The 21112-nt window shown below is 48.4% G+C and overlaps 1 protein-coding gene across 2 annotated transcripts in view; it reads right to left on the bottom strand.

Moving 5' to 3' along the window:
• The window catches only part of PAX5 (paired box 5), a 321622-nt gene extending 319936 nt beyond the window's left edge, over positions 1 to 1686 (bottom strand). For both annotated transcript variants that reach the window (XM_073345749.1, XM_073345747.1), the window contains exon 1: positions 1636 to 1686. In XM_073345749.1, coding sequence (XP_073201850.1) covers positions 1636 to 1681 — 46 coding nt within the window. In that variant the 5' untranslated portion in view covers positions 1682 to 1686. The remainder of the gene's footprint in view (positions 1 to 1635) is intronic.
• Positions 1687 to 21112: the final 19426 nt, after the last annotated feature.

The following is a 21112-nucleotide window of genomic DNA, read 5'->3' as shown; positions in this document are numbered from 1 at the left end:
ACTTTTTAAAGCTATCTAGCCGTGTCCAGAGGATTCTGGGGGTCCCGGTCCCCTCCCCCTGATCTCCCCGGGGGTCTGGGCTCTCCCCACCTGGCTGTACCGGCGCCAGGCCTGTGGCCTGGCTACGAGCCGGCTACCCAGTCCCGTTTGGCCCAGTTGTCCTTGCCCGGGAAGCGGACCTGTCCCACCGCCCCCAGCCGGTTGAATACAAAGATGGAGCGACGGACTGGGGCACACACAGGCAACGCTCAATTCGGATCGTGCCGGGTCAGGCTCCTGCCCTGGTTGGGAGAGTCGCCACTGCAGGGCCAGGCCCGCAGGTCCCGGAGGGGCAAGGCCCGGCCCCGGCCAGGGGCAGCTTCTCCGGGCGGCTTAGGACCTCTCCCGCCCCCCACAGGGCTCCCCCTTCTCCAGGGCCTGTCCCAGCCCCTCCCAGGGCCCGCGGCTAAGAGCAATGAAACGCTTTATCGATTAACCGATGATTCAGGCGATTTAACTAATAAACGGGCCCATCGATCGCTGCAAAAATTGCATTATTTATAGCGAGCTTGGCAGGACCCGGGAACACCCAGGGCTCCCCACTGCAGGGCGGCTCCCTGCGTCCCGCCGGCCATTCCCAGCGCAGGCTCGGCCTCCCTCCCCGACGCCCCGATTTCTAGCCCCTTTGCAAAGTGTAACAGCCCCCCTGCCGCACCCCCCAGCAAAAGCAGCGTCCGCTGCAGCCCGGGACTGCCATGCCCAGCACCGCGCAGCGTGCTCCGGGCTGGCCGCAAAGGAAGCAGAGCTCGCCCGGCTGCTCGTGGGGGCGATGCGCTGGGGGGGGGGGGGTTGGAGGATTTCCCCTCCTGGGTCAGGGAGTCCCGAGCCTGGAGCTGACACAGCGGGGTCCGCGCTCTGTCTAGCCTTCTGTTCAAGTCACATCCAGGCCCCCTCCCCTGGACAGTCCCAAACGCCCCTACGCATCCAGCCAGGAAGGGAGCGGTGGGACCCAAGCAATGCTCCTTATCGTGCTTGTGACCGTCCACCGAGCCTCCCCTCCAAAGCTCTGGCCGATTGCCGATTGCCCCCCCCCCAAAAAAAAAAAAGCAGCGTCGGCTGGCTGAAACCCTGCACGAAACGCAGATGGTTTTCGTTCGCCTGCCAGCCTTGTCCCCCGCACCTAGCGCCCCCGAACTCCGTGTTGACTTTTGCTTTGGAAATGGTTGATCCAGAGATAATCCCTTTGGAGATCCAAAAGATACATCACCGGGCAAACACAATGCCCTCACTCCGCTCCCTGAGCAGCTATATACCTCAGCTCGGGAACCGGCAGCCCCTGTTCCGGTGAAACGTTTGTTCCCATCTTTGCTAAGCAGCAGGTCTCTGGGCTTGTAACCCCCGCCTGGACAACCAAACACAATCCAGCGCCTATAGCTGTATACCACAGTGTGTACATACACAAATGCGGTGGGTACATATCAATATCATGCTGCGCCTGTGCCCGTAGACAAATATATGGACCCCCACCTATAGATTCATATAGCCACACCGTGTCTGAAAACTACCTATGCACAACACACGGGCATCTATAAATATAATAGAATAGAATATAATATTTATTTACAACTACTTTAAAAACCAGGAGCAGAATCCTACCTGTCCGGCCAGTCCTGGAAGTCATGTAGTTTTTCTCTAATTCCATTCTGATTTTTCAGGACTTGGTGAAATGGACAGAGAAAAAAGTTTCCACTGTTTTTTTTTTTTTTTTGAGGGTCTGCTTGCAGGTTGGAATAATTCAACTCTTCCGCTCCCCGTCGAGCTTTTGCAGCTGATCACTGAGCTGAAACTAAACGTTTTAGGTGGAAAAAAAGCCTCCGAAGGAACCGTGAAATGATTAAGGAACTAAAGAGCTTCTCGCCATGTGAGATCATGTCCTGTTCTCTAAAACATCACAAGATGTCCCCAGACGCAGCCAAAAACCAAGAAACTCTGACATCTGTTGTAGCAGGAATCAAAGTTTGTTTGCAACCAACTGCCTTAAAGTGTGACTTTAGCTGTTTACAGAGCAGCGTGCGAAAGGCGGAGGCAGAGAGAGACGCCTGTGATTTTACTGAAACAAAAACAGTCAAGGGGTTTTAATGTATAGCTGGCAAAATTAAAGTGGCTGATCAACTTTTCATCAAAATCAACTGCCATAGCATGAAATGGGCAGCCACCACTAAAAGCTGATGGGGACACATCGGGGAATCATTTTCCCTCTTAAGTCTAATAATTAAATATTATCTTTCTGTTTCTTGCAATATTTGATCGAATGCTCACTTTACAGGGAATGGAACTTGTCTTTGCCTAACTATATCTGCGTGGATAATCAGACCAAAACAGTCCCTTATGAAGGATCCTTTTGTCCTAATATCAGCTTCTTGCTTTAGAAGGGCACCACGCTCCCAAAAATAGCCCAGATGATCATGAACTAGAATGAGCACCTTAAACCATAATCTCATCTTTGATTGTTTTTTAAAGAGGAGCCTAGGCTGGACTTTTCGAGAGGGAATATTTCGTGACACGGTGCCCTCCGAAATGGTATCAAAGGACCAGTCATAACAATAACATGTCGTCCCACAGGCCTGGGGGGAAAATAAAAAGGTGAAAAGATCATTCGATTTCCTGCAGCCATTTACTTTGTTTTGGGTTTTTTAAGTAAGTCAGTAAGGGAAACGTTTCTTATTTTCATTTCTTAAAAATTCTAACACCGGAGGCGTTTCAAATGTTGTCATTTTACGCAGGACCAAGTCTTCGGTTGAAATAAAGATTTTTCGGTGCATTTTTATTTTCACAATATGTGCGTCTCCTGTTTTACTGTCTCTACACTGTGTGAGAGTACACACACAGGCCTTAAAATTGTGCTCAAGACGGGATGAGGTTCAGTTTTACCAGAAAATGAAATATCGGGCTCAAAATTATTTCAAAGAACAGGGGTTGCACTTTAATCTCCTTCCCTGTTGTAGTAAATCTGATTAATTTGGAAATATTCATGCCTGTCGAAAATCTACTTGTTCCACGAGACAGCTAAGCCACCCACACTTCGCTATCTGCCATTACAGCTGAACTTGGTATCAAAATAGTTTCTAGAGACCTTATTTTTCCCCCTGAGTGCAGAATATGCTTCAGTGGATACAGTTTTAGAAAAGCGAAAGCCCCTCTCTGGCATATTTAGTGAGTGGAAAAGGGGGGAACATGGTGAGAAAGGCCGATATCGATTTAATAGCAAGCGATACATTTATGCAAAACATTATTTCACCGTACAGAGGGTGGTAAAGGCATTTTTCTAGTGGGCCAAACTCCTACCTGTCTCTATTACAATTAAAAGGGCAGAAAGGGAATCTTTAAGCTCCAGCTTTGACTAAAATTAGCACCCACACAGCTCCAACCTTGCTTCAAGCGAGCACAGGAAATGTACAAATCCTACAGCAGCCATCTACAATGTAATGTTTCTCCTTCGGAAATAGTGCTATCCCTGAATTCTCACGGCCTCGTTAATTTATCAGTGATCGCTCTTATTATTTATTCATTATTATTATTAATTATTATTATTTCCACCCGATGAAAGCGCGTGGAATATTTCCTCTCCTCCTTGGCTCATTGAAAGCCGAGCTCTGGCTAGAAATCACCTTTTGGAATCGAATTTTTCTCACCATATCCTGACCTGTGTTTCAAAGGAAGCAAAATAAAGACTAGGCAGCTTATGGAGGCGTATTGATTTAAGACATGAAATGAGTAGTAATACTGATAGAAATATGCGTATTCCAAAGAACGGCTTTACCTTCTTTATCAAGCGATATTGGTGTTTTGCAGGGGGGGGGGTGTGAATGGGGAGTGAAAAACACAAACCCGTGCTTGAGGAAAAAACCCCCGCGAAGATGGGAATCAATTCGCGGGTGCGTGTTTTTAAAATCTCAGCAGATATGCTGTCCTCGCATACAGTAACCTGGCCACACTGCTGTCACTTCATTTCAAATCAAATACTTTCGAAATCCACATTTATTTAAAAAAAAAAACCTATTTCTTCCAAGGCCAACCACACAGAGAGCTAGGACACGTCTGGCTTTTTCCGCTCCTACTTGAATCCAGGCGGGCGGCGCCCACCTTTATAGACACCTTGTTCGATGGCCAGTCAAGGTACCACAAACACGACAGACCGTGCGGCTGAAATAAAGGGGCCCGAGCTGCCTGCTGCAGATTTGGTTTTGCCTGCAGCTCTGTTACTTCCCTTTTTCCTAACGTCCTTTGCTCTCATTTGTTTATATAAAAATAAACCCGCTCAGATAAACATTTCCTAGCCGCCTGCTGACCCCGAGGCAAAAGCCAGAAGCTCGGCGTGCCGAGGTGGGGCTCCGGCTTTCCGCGGGGCGTGAAGTGGATGAGAAACCTTGCCCGGACCTTCAGCAAATCCCACCCCACCAGACCGCGACCGAAGGATCGCAGGCTTTCCGCGCTTCACCCGTAGGCTGGGGGGGGGAGGGGGGCGGGGGGGGTAACTTTAGGTCTATATTGCAAACAGGTGTAAGGGTCTTTGCTCCCCAGCCCGGAAGCGTAGCAGAGGGGGATGAACTAGCCCCAGTCATCGAAGTAAGAAACAATTGCTTTGGACACGGGGCGCCGCCGGTAACAAAGCGGAAACAAGCCCTAGGCTGTTGGACCCTCTACCCCCCCATCAAGAGAGCAGGGCTCCTTATCCCGGTGTCTGCCACGCAGCACATGGCCCCGGGCGCATTTCCTGTCGGATGGGTGCGTATGCTGCGCACATGCGCGTGTGGGTACAGGGGTGTGTGTGGACGTGTTACTGGGTGTGTGTATATGGATAGGCGCGTGTCTATGTGTGTGTTAGATTTGTGTATGGATATGGAGTTGTATACAGGCGCGTATATGTAATCCTTGGAGATGCATACATACATACCTGTAGGCGTGCGTATCTCTATCCATGCATGTTTGTGTATTCTTAGCTAGCTATGAATGTAGATGTATAGTGTGTGAGTCCACAGAGAGACACCTGTATGTAAATAATCATATTTTATCCTCTGCTCGCACCTATGCAGACACGTGTCTGTCTGTCTCTCTGTCGACACAAGACCCTGTGCACATGGGAGTATTTTCTCTCTCCATGGATATGGGGACACACACGTGGCTCTCTCGGGAGGCAGACCATGGGGCCGAGTGTGCCTGCCCTTTCCCAGCTGTCCCGGGGGTGTGGGCGTGGATTTCCCCAGCGCTGGGCAGTGCCTAGCCCTTAGCGCCCAGCCCAGGAGCCGAGCCCGCGGGCCTCGCACACCTTTGGAGCGGGCTGGCGCCTCCCCTGAACGAGGGAATGGCCCCGGAGCTCAGCCCCATTCAGAAAGCGCTTGCACAGGGCTGGGGGGTTGGGGCCGGCTCCTGCCCTGCTTTCCCCAGGCAGCGAGCCCATTGGGGCTGCAAGGCCAATCCGGCCACAGCTCGGGGGGCTGGGGCCATTCGGCCCCGCACCCTGCCTTTGCTGACCCCTGACACCCGAGAGGCCCCAGCAGAGATGGGCTGGCTCAGGGCTGGGCCCGGGAGAGCGATCTGGGAGCTGCAGACACTCCCCGAACTCTGTGCCCCCCCTCCCCAAGAAGGGGCGCCACACCCCAGAAGTGCATGGGCCTCCCGTTTCTACCGCCCGCCAGCTTGGGAGCAGAAGCCGGGTGCATTCGCCCCGTGCATCTAGAAACGAACGGGTCGTAGGAGAACAAATCCAGGCCGGAAAGCTCGGGCTGTCTCCACCCCTGCGGGCCCAGTGAAGTTCTCCGCTGAATGCACTGGGTGACTGGAGTTAATGGCTCTCCCATGAAGACCCAGGAAATCCCCACAAAATCAATCGCAGGCGGGGTGCAGCAAAACCAGCTGCGGCTGGAGATGCGCAAATTCTGGCTTCTCCCAAACCTGAGGGACCGCACAAAAGCAGGCCTCAGAGATCGCTCGATGCACACACAACCCCGTTGCCGCTGGCCTCTGTGTGTGTCAGACACACACACCCACCCACGCCCACACACCCCAAAGCGCCGCTGTCGCGGGGAGTCCGCAGCCCCGCCGGTGGAGAGAGATGATCCGCTATGCCGCCCCGGCAAAGGAAGAGCAAAGCCCCGCCACGGAGAGAAACCAAGTGAAGCAAAGGGCCCTGGCGATCAGCCCCGCCCGGGGTCCGGGCCCCAGGCTGGCCGGGGCCGAGGGGGATCAGTGCACGCCAGTCCCGCCCAGGCTCGGGCCGTGGGTCATGCAAGAGGCGATGGGCCACGTCCGCCCAGCCCGCTCCCGGGAGAGAAAGCACCTGGCCCCCTTTGGGCCAAGCGACCCCCGGCGGCAAGCCACGGGCGTTACACCAGGGCGGGGGCTGGCCCCGCAGAGGGGCAGTGAGCAGGAGCCCCGAGCCGGGGGGGCTGCGATTCAAACGCCGCTGCGCGGAAAGGGAGCCCTGGATCGGCCCGTGCCACTCGGGAGGGTCGGTTGCTGTCTCTGCCCTGCGGTTCCTGCCCCCGGCTGGCGCCCTCAGCCCCACGCCGGTTACCGGGAGGTGAGGAAACACCCAGCGCACGGCGGGGGCCGGGAGCCAGAATCGCAGCCAAGCCAGGGAACCTGGGCGCCGGGCGGTTCCCCGGTTAGCAGCGTAACCGGCCTCAGTGACACCCCAGCTGGGGACCCGGGAGTCGGGGGTAAAACCCTAGACACCCTCCCCAGGACCAGAGAAACCTTCACTCCGCTACCGGCCGCCGCGATTCCTCCTGTGCCTGGGGGCTGGGGGGGGGACAAAAGGTAACTCCGCTGCCCCCTTCCTGCTGCTGCCCTGGGACAAAAGCAGCCCGAGAGCCCAGAGCCTGCGGGGAGCGGGAGCGGGGACCCCCAGGTTATCTGCAGCCCAGGAAGGGAGGTCTGGCTTGCCTTCCCCAAGGTCACGGTCACTTTCTCCCCCTCCCCCCGGGGCCGACACTGGACTCCAGCAACTCACAATAATGGCAGCGGATCCCACTTGTTCCGAATCCCAGCCGGGCTGCGGCAGAGTTTAATACCAAATACACAGCAAGGGGACAAATCAGACACACACACACACCAGCCGGCCGCACCCTGCAGCTGCCCCCCCCCTCCCCCCGGGCGCCGCTGGGAAAACGATTCTACTGGTCCAGGGGCACGGGAGTGTGAACATGAAACTGTCCCAAAGCCGCGTCCGGCCTGGGATTTAAAAGGGAAACCACGGGCATCTTGCGGGCGGGACAGCGACACCTCCCATCTCTCGGCCCTTGCACCGCAGCTCAGCAGCCGCTGCCAGGAGTTGCTTTCATACATTCCTAAGGTGTTGAAACGCGGGGCAGAGAAATGCAGACAGGTGGTTTTTTTAAGATGGGGCTTCCAAGAACCTGTTCCAATTCTCAAACCTTCGGTTCGCTAATTAGTTCTTGCCCCTGAAAGACACACCAAGAAAACGTTATTCAAATGAACGCCAGCTTGAATTCTTAGGAGAAAGACCTGCTCAGTGCAGATCCACCGGAGAGCATTAAGCCATTTTAGCCAAATTCAGGGCTGTCTGTCCTGGGTGGGTTCTTGACCATCCAATTGCCTGAGCCTGGCACGTGTAAAAATATCACGCTCTCCAGCCAGTTTTTGTCCCTTTCTTTCACCCTTTTCCCCATGGATCCCTGTCTGTTTGCTCACCTGAGAGTGTTTGAAATATGCTGATGGCCACAGATTTGGTTTTTTATTCAGCTTGGCAAGATATGTACTTTGGAAATCACTGCACACTGGTCACACACTGTCTTTTTATCGCCAGGGCTCCTCGTTCGTGCGCGTGTTAAGAGCAGCAAACGGGGCTTTATGCAGCTGTTTCTCAGCACACCGTGTATTTTAGACTCCGATCTCCGAGGAGACTCCGGGGGTGAACTATCAATCCCTTTGCAATGTGTACGAACTCCCCTTGGCTTCGGTGGGGCCACGATTTCCCTCAAGGGGTGCAAAGTAGAGGTAAGGTCCCGGTCCCGCTGGCAGAAAATCGAGGGCAAAACTCCCGTGGGGGTCAGAATCGGGCCCCGAATTTTACAACGGTTTAAGTGGAGAAATTAGAACTTTTTAAAACTGATCATTAGGAGAAACCTTAGGACTTTGGTCCCAGGCAAAACAGAACAAAACGAGGCAGCGGCGAGGCAGGAAAGTGGCCATTTCCTGCGATCGGTTATTTCCTGGGAGCCTGCTTTCCCTGCGCTGTTTTTCTGGGCTGCCCTGGGCTGGAGCTGTGGTTCCCAGCGGGGCTGGGGCTGGCTCCAGGGGCCCTGGCGTGCCCCATAGACGTCTAAACACAGGAGAGGCACCCGATTTGCCAGAGCGGCTGAATTGAACCAGTTATTTTCGCCCAGGCCATTCAAGATTTGTTTCCTGTTCATTGGGGGGGGGGGGGGTTTGCAGCTTGCTACCAAGTCAAATCAAATCCAACCCAACCGAACCAGGGTTTTGAACATCTTAATCCCTGCCTAAAACAAACCGGGATTGATTAAGCTGCTGGAGTTTGCTGCGCAGTATTTAAAGCCCAGCTGTAATTATGGTAGTTCCTAGCCCGGTCCAAGACAGGGACAGAAACACAGACTCAGAGATTTAGAGATATCAAGGTCAGAAGGGACCATTATGATCATCTCGTCTGACCTCCTGCACAAGGCAGGCCACCGAATCTCACCCGCCCACTCCTGCAATAAACCTCTCACCTATATCTGAGCTACTGAAGTCCTCAGATCGTGGTTTAAAGAAGGGTCCCCTTCGCTGGTGGGCAAGCGCCTGCGACCTGGTCCCACAGCGAACTGTCCCAGGCTGCTGCTTTGCTCCCGGTGCAGGAGGCAGTCATTCCTACAGCCTGCAGCTGGTCATGCAGACGGTGACAGCCCCCATCCTCCTCCCACTGAAGTTAAACAGTCAGAGAGAGCAGGATCGGGTCCCACAACCAGTCCAGAGGGTGCTTTTAGTGCTGGGTGTTTGCAAGTTTCTTTGCAAATATCTGCATAGAAAAAAGGGGAGAGGTAAAAGCAGGTTTTAAAAAGAAAATTATAATCCCCCCCCAAAAATCTTCTAATCAACATGTATAATCCTTTATTTCCTCTAAGCACCAGAGGCATTGGATCCAAAATGAAAATTAGAGAAATGAGTCATTTATTTTACTGACTGAGTTTAATTTTGAAATGTTAGGCAGCTATTTCAATTTTTATTCCTGATGTTTTTCCTAAGACAGACCTTCATTTTAAAGACATTGTGTTGGAAAGAATTAAAGAATGAGACCTTAAGAGCAAAGTACCCACCTAAACCAAACAGATACATGGATTGTTTAGTCCTTTGCAAAATACAGAAAAGAAAATCCAAATATAGATGCCTAAAGGTCTCCTCCACATGCAAACTCCCCAATTCTTTATACAATAAAACCCACTCAGGGCTCAAACCATATTTTTCAAGCTTGACGAATAAGGACAGAAAGCTTTCTTAGCTGGCACTGTCTTGGTTTTATAAAGTCCATCATGTGTATCATTTCACACACAGTTTTGTTTTCTGTAAATAGCATGATGCGGGGGAATAATAATAATAATAAAAAAGAATGAAGAAGAAAATTGTTCTGTTTCTGGAACCTGATCCCTTTTCCAAACTATGTAAAGGACACTTTCTGTGGCCTTACTAATAGGTATGCAGTTAGATGGGTCTTAAACCAGACCTAGCCTTTTGTCTTTTGACCTCTGATGCATGAAATTAGTAGCAAAAGAAAATGTGACGAAAAGGATAAAAACACATGGAAAATATGTTCCAGAGCTCATTGCATCAGATCATAGCCCAGCTACTGGGAACATCCAGAATGATTTGTTTATAAGAATGTTTCCCTCCCCAACCACATGCTTGTTTTCATTTACAAGGACTCTGTATTCATTAGGAGGGATTAACCTCTCCTTTTGCTCAGGGACCAGGCAAAGGTATTATGTTGGAGATTGTACAGTTTAACTCCTTGCTCAAATTCTTTGCTTTTTACTTATTTTCCTGAAAAACCACTGACCTCCTAAATCTGCAGGACTGTCACAAAGGATGATCCTCCCTGCTAGCATCAGGAGCTGAAGGTATAAACAGTGGTTTTATTGTTGTCTCAGCGCTACATATCTGTGCAGAGCATTTGGTGCCATGATGCTGTTTATTTCACCTCTCTTCCTCATTTCATTTTAATTTCAACATATGGACGCTCGGGTAGTGATTGTGACCTAGTATCTTCCCAGGGATGAAATTAAACCCTGAGATGAGCAGGCTAATTAGACTAATGTAATTTAAGGAGCATTCGCTGGGCCCTCCCCAAAAGTGGAAAGCTGTTGGTCAATGGTATAACCTCATGTCCTCAATGATCCTTAGGAAATTGACCAAAAGAAGTCTTCAGGAAGTAAGGTTTAAAAGAGGTTAGCTTGTGATCCATGCAGCCAGCCATCAATAACACATGATAAGTTACACCCTGTAGAAGGTGACCCAGAACTAGTCCCTCTCCTGTTTTAATGTTGATTTCATAATCAGGGAAGTTAAAAAAAAGAACTGGCAGGTGCAAAGGTGCAACTGAAGTGCCTCAGTGGCAGTATTCTGATAACATAGCTCTGCCGTGTATAGCAACAATTTCAACAGTGTTCAAAATTTCAACAAAAAAGTCACATTTGGGGGGCTTAAAAAACAACGCGAGCAGTTTATCTTGCTTTCCCTGGTTTTTGAGGATGGCCTTTCTCCCCTTCCCCCATAAGATGGCTGGGTTAACAAATGCCTCAGAAATGTCTCATTTAAACAAGATGTGTCAAGTCTCTCCAGACCTGTATGCTGAATACAGTCAAAACCAACGCATAAAATTGCTCGCTTCTCCCATTTCAGGAGATACAGACCACCAGATTGTTGTACCCATTCAGCTCAATAGCATAAAACTTAGTCTTCAAATGGCAAATCCAGATTGTCAGAGTTGCCTGTCCCCAACCACCATTTCATCTTCCTTTCATGTTTTGAATTCTTTTCCTCAACAGGACCACTCACCTGAATACCATGAGCAGGAGCTGCTCTTTATTTTTTTGGTGCAAGGATTTAGTCAAATTTAATTAATAAAACACAGGGCCTAGTCCTGTTTCTACTGAAATTAATGGCCACAGATCCTAGTGGTTTCAATGGCAGCGGGATCAGGCCCCGGTTATAGTCACTGGGTTGAATGTTTTGTTAATTCACAAAAATAATTTTTAAAAAGTCAATTTTGGAGCAACTTCTGGCTGGCGACCCTCTTACCTGGATGGCAGAAAATGCAGGCGTGCGTGGCTGCCGTTGGCGTCTGCCTCTTCCACAAAGTTGCAGCGAGAAAGCTCAGTGGGTTCTTTGAGACTGACACCGTGGTGGGGTGGAATGGGGCATGACCACAGGGACATCAGCCTATCCCACAGTTACTGCACGTGTGTAAGTGGCTGCTTGGGCCAAGTAATGGTCCTGACTAAGATCCTCTCCATGCAAATTAGCTGGATTAGAAGGACTGAGGGATGTATAGGGCTGGTCTCAGGTAGGTGGCAGAGGGCCGTCAAACAGCATCTTTCAAAATGGCTGCATTAGGAGCAGGAGCCTGGCAGATGATGCGGTACAAGCAACACGCCTTGGATTAGCCAGTATTTGGCTGTGTTTTCAAATGCAGTCCCTTATAATTGATACAATCCGAGAGGTTCCTCACCGGGAGAAACTGCAAAATGCTGAACTGAATGAAGTGGGTGCAATGACATCACACCTACAGGCTCAAACCAAGTTCAGGGCCGCATTATGCTGCACATCCACATAGTATGAGGCAGATCCTGCCCCAGGGTGCATGCAATCTAAATAGACACAGATTATTAGGCTCATTTTACAACTAAGGATCAGAGGCATAGAGAGATGAAGTGACTTACCCAAGGTCACTTGGGGAAGCTGTGGCAGAGCTAAGACCTTTGAACAAAACATCTTCTAAGTCCCAGGCCACTTCCTTAAGTGCAAGGCCATCCATTCCTATTCAAACCCCCATATTTTACCCGTGCAATTTATGCTGGTCAAACATGCTCACAAATTGTGTGTTTTTAAACAATCTGCTAACAGAGCAGAAAGACAATTTTGAGGCGCTTATGTTGTCTCTGCAATTTTGCTTCAAAGCATATTTTGTGTTTGCCTTATTGCAACCCCCTTCCTAACTGTACTCTTTCCATAGACGTTCTGAAATGCTGGGGCCCTTCTGGGCAGGGGAAATGCTGCCAAGTAAGGAAAACTATGAATGAGATTTTTCTGATGAGACTTTTTGCAGGAGACACATCAGATGGGCCTAAACAGTGCTTGCTTTTTCAGCCTCTAAGGTCAGTGTCGCAGCAAGAGAAGGAAAATTTCAACTCAAGTACATCCTGTACTGTAACTTTTGTGCTTGCTGCTATTAAAACTCTGAAAAGGTCAAATTGATTACATTGCTAGGCTAAAAGGTAGATGGGAAGATATGAAGTGAAATGGGTGAACAGTCTGCCTCAGACAATGGCCGGCAAGGGGGCAAATACCATTGAAGTAAACAGTGCATTGATTAAGGTGATCTCTCCGATGGATAGAAAAGTAGAAACTCAATGCAACTAAAGAGAGGAAACTTAAGAAATCTAAGGTTTTCTCAAGGCACAAAAGGAGAGATGCTTAAGGTATTATTTATTTGCTTTCCTAGATGGTATTCCAAGTCAGGAATATGATTCTCCCTCGTTGATTGAAAGAGTCGTGTGGGTCACAATCTCTGAGCACATGTTTAGCATTAACCAGGTGTCTGAGATTAAAATGTAGGCAGTGCTGTGAGCCTGTTCCCCTCTGAGTTTGGGGTCTTTTGTATAGAGGTGAAAAGTCTGGGATTTCCGTCCACCTACCCCCTATGAATCCCTTGATTGGTAGACAGGTGCATCTTTTTCCTGACATGCTTTCATATGCAGTGAATTCATACGTCTATAAATCTCCCTTGGAGAAGGGTTTTGATTCTAGCACATTTTACTAAGTGGCCCATATGTGGCTGCAGGGAAGCCAGATATTCCCTGTATGTGTCTCTGGTAGATATAATAGCATATAGTTCGTATGGGTGCATGCCATATATTCTGTGGTAGACTGTCATGGGATAAGAGGGAAGGTCCTCTCATGGATCGGTAACTGGCTAAAAAATAGGAAACAAAGGGTAGAAATAAATGGCCAGTTTTCATAATGGAGAGAGGTAAATAGCGGTGCCCCCCAGGGGTCTGTACCAGGACCAGTCCTGTTCAACATGTTCATAAATGATCTGGAAAAAGGGGTAAACAGTGAGGTGGCAAAATCTGCAGATGGTACAAAATTAAATTGTTAAGTCCCAAGCAGACTGCAAAGAGTTACAAAAGAAACTCTCAAAACTGGGTGACTGGGCAACAAAATGGCAGATGAAATTCAATGTTGATAAATGCAAAGTAATGAACATTGGAAAACATAATCCTGGCTATACATATAAAATGATGGGGTCTAAATTAGCTGGTACCACTCAAGGAAGAGATCTTGGAGTCATCGTGGACAGTTCTCTGAAAACATCCACTTAATGTGCAGCGGCAGCCAAAAAAGCAAACGGAATGTTGGGAATCATTAAGAAAGGGATAAATAATAAGACAGAAAATATCATATTGTCTCTATATAAATCCATGGTACACTCACATCTTGAATAGTGCGTGCAGATGTGGTCACCCCATCTCAAATAAGATCTATTGGAATTGGAACAGGTTCAGAAAAGGGCAACAAAAATTATTAGGGGTATGGAATGGCTTCCATATGAGGAGAGACTGGGACTTTTCAGCTTGGAAGAGAGACGACTAAGGGGGGATATGATGGAGGTCTATAAAATTATGACTGGTGTGGAGAAAGTAGATAAGGAAGTGTTATTTACTCCTTCTCATAACACAAGAACTAGGGGTCACCAAATGAAATTAATAGGTAGCAGGTTTAAAACAAACAAAAGGAAGTACTTCTTCATACAACGTACAGTCAACCTGTGGAACTCCTTGCCAGAGGATGTTGTGAAGGCCAAGACTATAACAGGGTTAAAAAAAGAACCAGATAAGTTATTAGCCATAATGGGCAGGGATGGTGTCCCTAGCCTCTGTTTGTCAGAAGCTGGGAATGGGTGACGAGGGATGGATCACACCTGTTCTGTTCATCCCCTCTGGGGCACCTGGCATTGGCCACTGTCGGAAGACAGGATACTGGGCTAAATGGACCTTTGTTCTGACCCAGTATGGCTGTTCTTATGCTCTTATGGTCAGAAAGTCCTCCCTTCCAGGGTTTGATCATAGAATCATAGAATCATAGAATATCAGGGTTGGAAGGGACCCCAGAAGGTCATCTAGTCCAACCCCCTGCTCAAAGCAGGACCAATTCCCAGTTAAATCATCCCAGCCAGGGCTTTGTCAAGCCTGACCTTAAAAACCTCTAAGGAAGGAGATTCTACCACCTCCCTAGGTAACGCATTCCAGTGTTTCACCACCCTCTTAGTGAAAAAGTTTTTCCTAATATCCAATCTAAACCTCCCCCACTGCAACTTGAGACCATTACTCCTCGTTCTGTCATCTGCTACCATTGAGAACAGTCTAGAGCCATCCTCTTTGGAACCCCCTTTCAGGTAGTTGAAAGCAGCTATCAAATCCCCCCTCATTCTTCTCTTCTGCAGGCTAAACAATCCCAGCTCCCTCAGCCTCTCCTCATAACTCATGTGTTCCAGTCCCCTAATCATTTTTGTTGCCCTTCGCTGGACTCTCTCCAATTTATCCACATCCTTCTTGAAGCGTGGGGCCCAAAACTGGACACAGTACTCCAGATGAGGCCTCACCAATGTCGAATAGAGGGGAACGATCACGTCCCTCGATCTGCTCGCTATGCCCCTACTTATACATCCCAAAATGCCATTGGCCTTCTTGGCAACAAGGGCACACTGCTGACTCATATCCAGCTTCTCGTCCACTGTCACCCCTAGGTCCTTTTCCGCAGAACTGCTGCCTAGCCATTCGGTCCCTAGTCTGTAGCTGTGCATTGGGTTCTTCCATCCTAAGTGCAGGACCCTGCACTTATCCTTATTGAACCTCATCAGATTCCTTTTGGCCCAATCTTCCAATTGGTCTAGGTCCTTCTGTATCCTATCCCTGCCCTCCAGTGTATCTACCACTCCTCCCAGTTTAGTATCATCCGCAAATTTGCTGAGAGTGCAATCCACACCATCCTCCAGATCATTTATGAAGATATTGAATAAAACCGGCCCCAGGACCGACCCTTGGGGCACTCCACTTGATACCGGCTGCCAACTAGACATGGAGCCATTGATCACTACCCGTTGAGCCCGACAATCTAGCCAGCTTTCTACCCACCTTATAGTGCATTCATCCAGCCCATACTTCCTTAACTTGCTGACAAGAATACTATGGGAGACCGTGTCAAAAGCTTTGCTAAAGTCAAGAAACAATACATCCACTGCTTTCCCTTCATCCACAGAACCAGTAATCTCATCATAAAAGGCGATTAGATTAGTCAGGCATGACCTTCCCTTGGTGAATCCATGCTGGCTGTTCCTGATCACTTTCCTCTCATGCAAGTGCTTCAGGATTGATTCTTTGAGGACCTGCTCCATGATTTTTCCAGGGACTGAGGTGAGGCTGACTGGCCTGTAGTTCCCAGGATCTTCCTTCTTCCCTTTTTTAAAGATTGGCACTACATTAGCCTTTTTCCAGTCATCCGGGACTTCCCCGGTTCGCCACGAGTTTTCAAAGATAATGGCCAGTGGCTCTGCAATCACAGCCGCCAATTCCTTCAGCACTCTCGGATGCAACTCGTCCGGCCCCATGGACTTGTGCACGTCCAGCTTTTCTAAATAGTCCCTAACCACCTCTTTCTCCACAGAGGGCTGGCCATCTACTCCCCATGCTGTGATGCCCAGCGCAGCAGTCTGGGAGCTGACCTTGTTAGTGAAAACAGAGGCAAAAAAAGCATTGAGTACATTAGCTTTTTCCACGTCCTCTTTCACTAGGTTGCCTCCCTCATTCAGTAAGGGGCCCACACTTTCCTTGGCTTTCTTCTTGTTGCCAACATACCTGAAGAAACCCTTCTTGTTACTCTTGACATCTCTGGCTAGCTGCAGCTCCAGGTGCGATTTGGCCCTCCTGATAACATTCCTACATGCCCGAGCAATATTTTTATACTCTTCCCTGGTCATATGTCCAACCTTCCACTTCTTGTAAGCTTCTTTTTTATGTTTTTAAAGATTTTATGTTTAAGATGATTTAAAAGTCATTCCCATTTTTAATAGCAAAAACAGAATCCAGTGCATCTATTTCTCTAATTTAGATTTTAAAACCATGCTTATCATAGCAATGTGAGCCACTTCATTAAATACAGGAGTCAGTGAACTGCCACCCAAAAATAAACAGGTGACCCCAAATTAAGTTGTTTAAAACAACAAGTGTTCTTCATTCGCGCCCTCCGCAGGCAAAAGCCTCAGCAAACAGGTGAGCTTCAAAAATATTCAGACAAGGGCGCTGTCAGACTGATGGAGGAGGCAATACGCTCCACTCACAAGGGCAGCTCCTCAACGGGTGTGAATGGGAGCTGCAGTAATTTAAACCAGCCCCAAGATGTCCTGCCAGGATGCTCTAGTCTGCACAATGGAAGTGGGACCTTCAGCCGATCGCAGTTGTAGCATGGCGGAGAGGAAAAGGGGTGGGCTCTTAGGCAGGTGAGACCTGCAGTGAGGGCTTTACAAATTAGTACCAGCATGTTGAATCACACTAAGCAGCTAGGGAGTGCACTCTTGGAAGCACTGGTGAAATATTCTTTCCTGCTGTCAACGATCCCAGCAAGCGAGTGGGTGCCCCGGTTCTGCACCAGCTGCAGTTTCCAAGAGCTGTCCCAGCCATAGCTCCTGCAGCAGGTCCTATCGGGAACTCACCAAGGCACAGGAGAATTTGGCCAGGTCCACATCACACAGAAACATTTTGAATCATGGTGGGGAATACAAATGAGAAATGACGCTTCACACCCTCAGGACACCTGGGACCCAGAAGTAGCTCTGAATTGTGGATCTTATTGCCAAGGGATAAGTAATCCCCCCTCAGTCATGGTTCAGTCACCATTCTTTGGTTATTATTAATTGTGTGCATCACCTAGGAGCCCTAATCATGGGCCACGACCCCACTGTGCTAGGTGATGTACAAACACAGAACAAAGAGATGGCCCCTGCCCTGCTACTGTGCATTCTCAAAGCCAGGCCCATGCAATGGAAAATTGTTGTGTCTTAGCATTTCACACATCATTGCTCTGGGTGTTTAATTCACCCCACTGAAATAGACCAGGGAAATACCTGATAAAAACCACAAAAAACTCCATTTCAGACACTTCTGTCTTGGGGCTTGAAAACCAAAACAAAGCTCTGTCAACAGAAGCGATAGTGAGAACTCAACGAGCCAGGACACAGCACATTTAAATGCCTGTTGGAAACAGTGCTGGGAGCAGGCTTACAACTAAGGACATCTACAAGAGACATGGCCAATCTGACCTGCCCACGGTGTACCAGGCAAGTTCTCCACCAAAACCATCCTAGCTTTCTACAGAAATCTGAAGAGAAAGATCGCTGCACTGAAGTCCAGGGAAACTGTGACTAATGATGCCTGCTCAGGATGGGCTCACGAGTGTACCCTGAAAGAACAAAAAGGAAGAATCTGTTTTGCACCATGATCATTCTGGAGCCAGCCACCATGAGTATTTAAAAATGGACGTCAGGAGGTAGATGCTGCAACACTGCGCTCCCAGCCAATCTGCAAGTGACACATTAAAATGTATCAAAGGTTTTTTTATTGTGATGCATTGTGATTATTGGAAGCGACAGCCCCAATGCTAGTGGAAGAAAAACTCGACTGTGGTGAGGGAGATGGTAGGGCGGCTGGTAGTTTGCTAAACAATTCCTTCACATGGAATTTAAATAACTCTTATTGATTTACTTATATAGAATTATAGATCCAATTATAGGTTCTGATACTATGCTTTCTTCAGAGAATAATTCTCATCAGATCTTTGCTCCCATCCACTCCCCTTTGGCTGTTTTTGGGCCGTTTCTTTTTTATTCTTTCTGTAACTTTGCAGGGCTGGGTTCAGAGGAGAATTATAAAGAGCCCTGGTTTATGATAAAAAACTGTGACTTGTAGTTAGCTGAAGACTTTAAGAACAATGCTGGGAAACAATACTTACAAAAATCTGTTTAATTAATTCCAGAAACTGCTGAGCTCCAATTGGACAGCTGTATGAAAGTTACTAACTGTGAAATATAAAAAGATTGTTCTGTAATTGGAACCTTTTGTTTCCTTGTTTTTAGTTAAATTTTGAAATCAATAAAAATAAAATTAAAAACAGCAATTTGATAACACCCCGTTTGCTCAATATATAGTCATAATCACTGTGAAAAAGCCATTTACTTCTGTGGTATGTTCTCCAGTGAAAACTGAAGAATTTCCTTGCTAGCTTTTTAATAAGCCACCACAAGACTTGTGTAATATAGCACAGTAAAATACCGGATCATGTGGGCTGGCAAGACACCCTAGCATAAGATGCTGCCTCAAAAGGACAAGCAATTCCTGGCTATTGCCTGGTCCCTTGCTGCAGAGGGAACAGTGAAGTCCTGGGTGGGGACTGCCTCCCCTCACTCCGCCGCAGTGGTCTAGCAGCAGGTCAGCTCAGCACCCCTTTCTGCCATCTTTCCACTCGGCTGATCCTGGAGTGACAGTTCCACTGGCTGGAAGCTGAACCTGGACAGATGTAGACTGGAAATAAGGTGTTAAATTTGAATGGTGAGAGTAATTAACCATTGGAACAATTTACCAAGGTGGATTCTCATTGTGGTGGATTCTCGATTGCTGGCAACGTTTAAGTCAGAACCGGATGTTTTTCTAGAAAACCTGCTCTAGGAATTAGTTTGGGGAAGTTCCCTGGCCTGTGCTGTGCAGAGGTCAGACTAGATGATCCCAGTGGCCCCTTCTGAGTTTGGCCCCCGGAACAAGTTAGAGCAGCCTGAGGCTGCTCTGACTTACATTGGCAGGACAGCCTCAATGGGCCACTCTGCTGGCCTAGGATCGCTAGAGTAGTGTCTTCTAGCTATGACCTGGCCTGCTCCCAACATGCCCCCCACATCAGAGAGACCAGGAGTACGTGGCATAGAACCACCTATGCTGCCACTTCATGAGACCCCCACACTTGTTCGAACTTGTCCCCTTAGCAGAGCAAAGTACCTGAAAAGAGGAAGGCAAGGACCCTGGTCCATTCGGCTAAACACAGCCTGTAAATTGTCAAGATCCCCGCACTGAAGAGTATTTGGGCTGTATACCACCAAGCATATCTCATATAGAGCCTGAGCACCCCCTCATGGCCAGGGCTGGTTCTGCAGCACCCTGGCCTCAGTTTCCCCTCTTTTCAGGGCTCTCTCAATTAAACTACCAAAAAAAAATCTTCTCTGGTTCAGCAACACCCCTGCTCAGTGCTGGATTTATTATAAATTATAAAAATAAAGTTCTCCAAACCCCATCAAATCCATACTCCCAGTGTTTCCTGCAGTTCTTCCCTGTCTGGAGCCTTTCCCACTGAAGGCTGAGGTTTCCCTGCTGCAGTTTACTCACCATCACAACCATGCCTTGCCTTCGCAGGCTTCTGCTGCCATCTCTCACTCAAGCTGCCTCTCCTCTACTCTGGCAGGTTCCTGCTGCTCTTTATAGGGGAATCAGCTCCTCCCAACCCAATTGCTGCTAATTAAAGGTGAGGAGGGCTAACTGGACAGGGCTTACTGGCGTCAGGCCTCCAGCCCTTAAAGGGGAGGCCAATACCTTTGGGCATGGTATAAACAATAGAGAGAGAATAAATCATCATCATCAGAGCAACCCTCCAGCAAGCCCCAAGCAGCGATGATGGGCCTTGGGGGAGCTGTCTTCCTTGGTCAGAGAGATCACTGTGGCTGTGGAAGTGAAGGGCTTCCTGGATTGTACAAGCTAATGCACAGCTCTGATAAGGCCACTTCTAATCACCACCGTACGTCCCAGTTGTGCAAGATGCTGAGCCCTTTCCACGCCTGTTCACAGTGAGGAGACTGTTTCTCACCATGAGGCAAAGCAGCAGCTAAGAGAATCCAGAATGTGTGGCCAGGAATTCAGTGACAGACTCTCGCAGTTCTAGCTTTGCTACACTGGAACTAAACGGGGCTTTAATGGTTACCATGTTTTAAGGGAATTTCCTACACGTTATTATAGTTTGTTTTGTCATTGGACTGACTCATTAACTCATTCTGTTTACTATGCTATTTTATCTTGGGGAGGTTTATTTTTTGGCCTGTAGGAAGTAAATGGAGTCAGTGATTTCCAAAGATTGTCTTATAAGGAACATTTTTCAGTGGGATACATAGGACATTTTTACAGCCATTCGATGCTCTATTTAAACAGCTGCTGATTTCCACGGGGGCGCCGCTCAGTTCAAAATGACGGACAGCATCAGATCTAGGTATTCTGGAAAACCTGTTGTTGGAAGATGCGCAAAAGATGTGATGCAGAGGTGCTCATTCTTGGCAGGAAAAGAAGGCTTTCGTAGCATGCCACTGTTTCTTTCTTCCATTGATTTTAAGACCAGAAAGGACCACTATGATCACCTAGTCCAACCTTCTGTACAACACAGGGCAGAGAATTTAACAGAGTGACTCCTGCACTGAGCCCAACGCTGGATGTATCTTTCAGATACAATACACGATTTAAGCTCTGTTACCAGGCCCTCCCTGGGATTTGAACCCAGGACTTTGGCACCACAAACAAGCCCATACTCCCAGGCCATCTGGCAGCTTCTTGTTCCCACTTCTGAAAGAAAGAAGCAATTGCTCCACTGCACAGTTTGATTACAAAAAACAAACAAACCTCTACAACCTGCCCCTGCTGCCCAGAGGTGAGCGTTCTATAGTATGAGAAAGGAAGACGGGGGAGACCTGATAACAGTCTTCAAATCTGTTACAGGCCGTTATAGAGAGGACGGTGTCAATTGTTCTCCATGTCTGCTGAAG

Source organism: Lepidochelys kempii, chromosome 5, assembly GCF_965140265.1.
Source record: "Lepidochelys kempii isolate rLepKem1 chromosome 5, rLepKem1.hap2, whole genome shotgun sequence".
Classification (NCBI taxonomy): Eukaryota; Metazoa; Chordata; order Testudines; family Cheloniidae; genus Lepidochelys; species Lepidochelys kempii.
The sequence above is the reverse complement of the archived record's forward strand: the minus strand, read 5'-3'. Positions and strand labels throughout refer to the sequence as shown.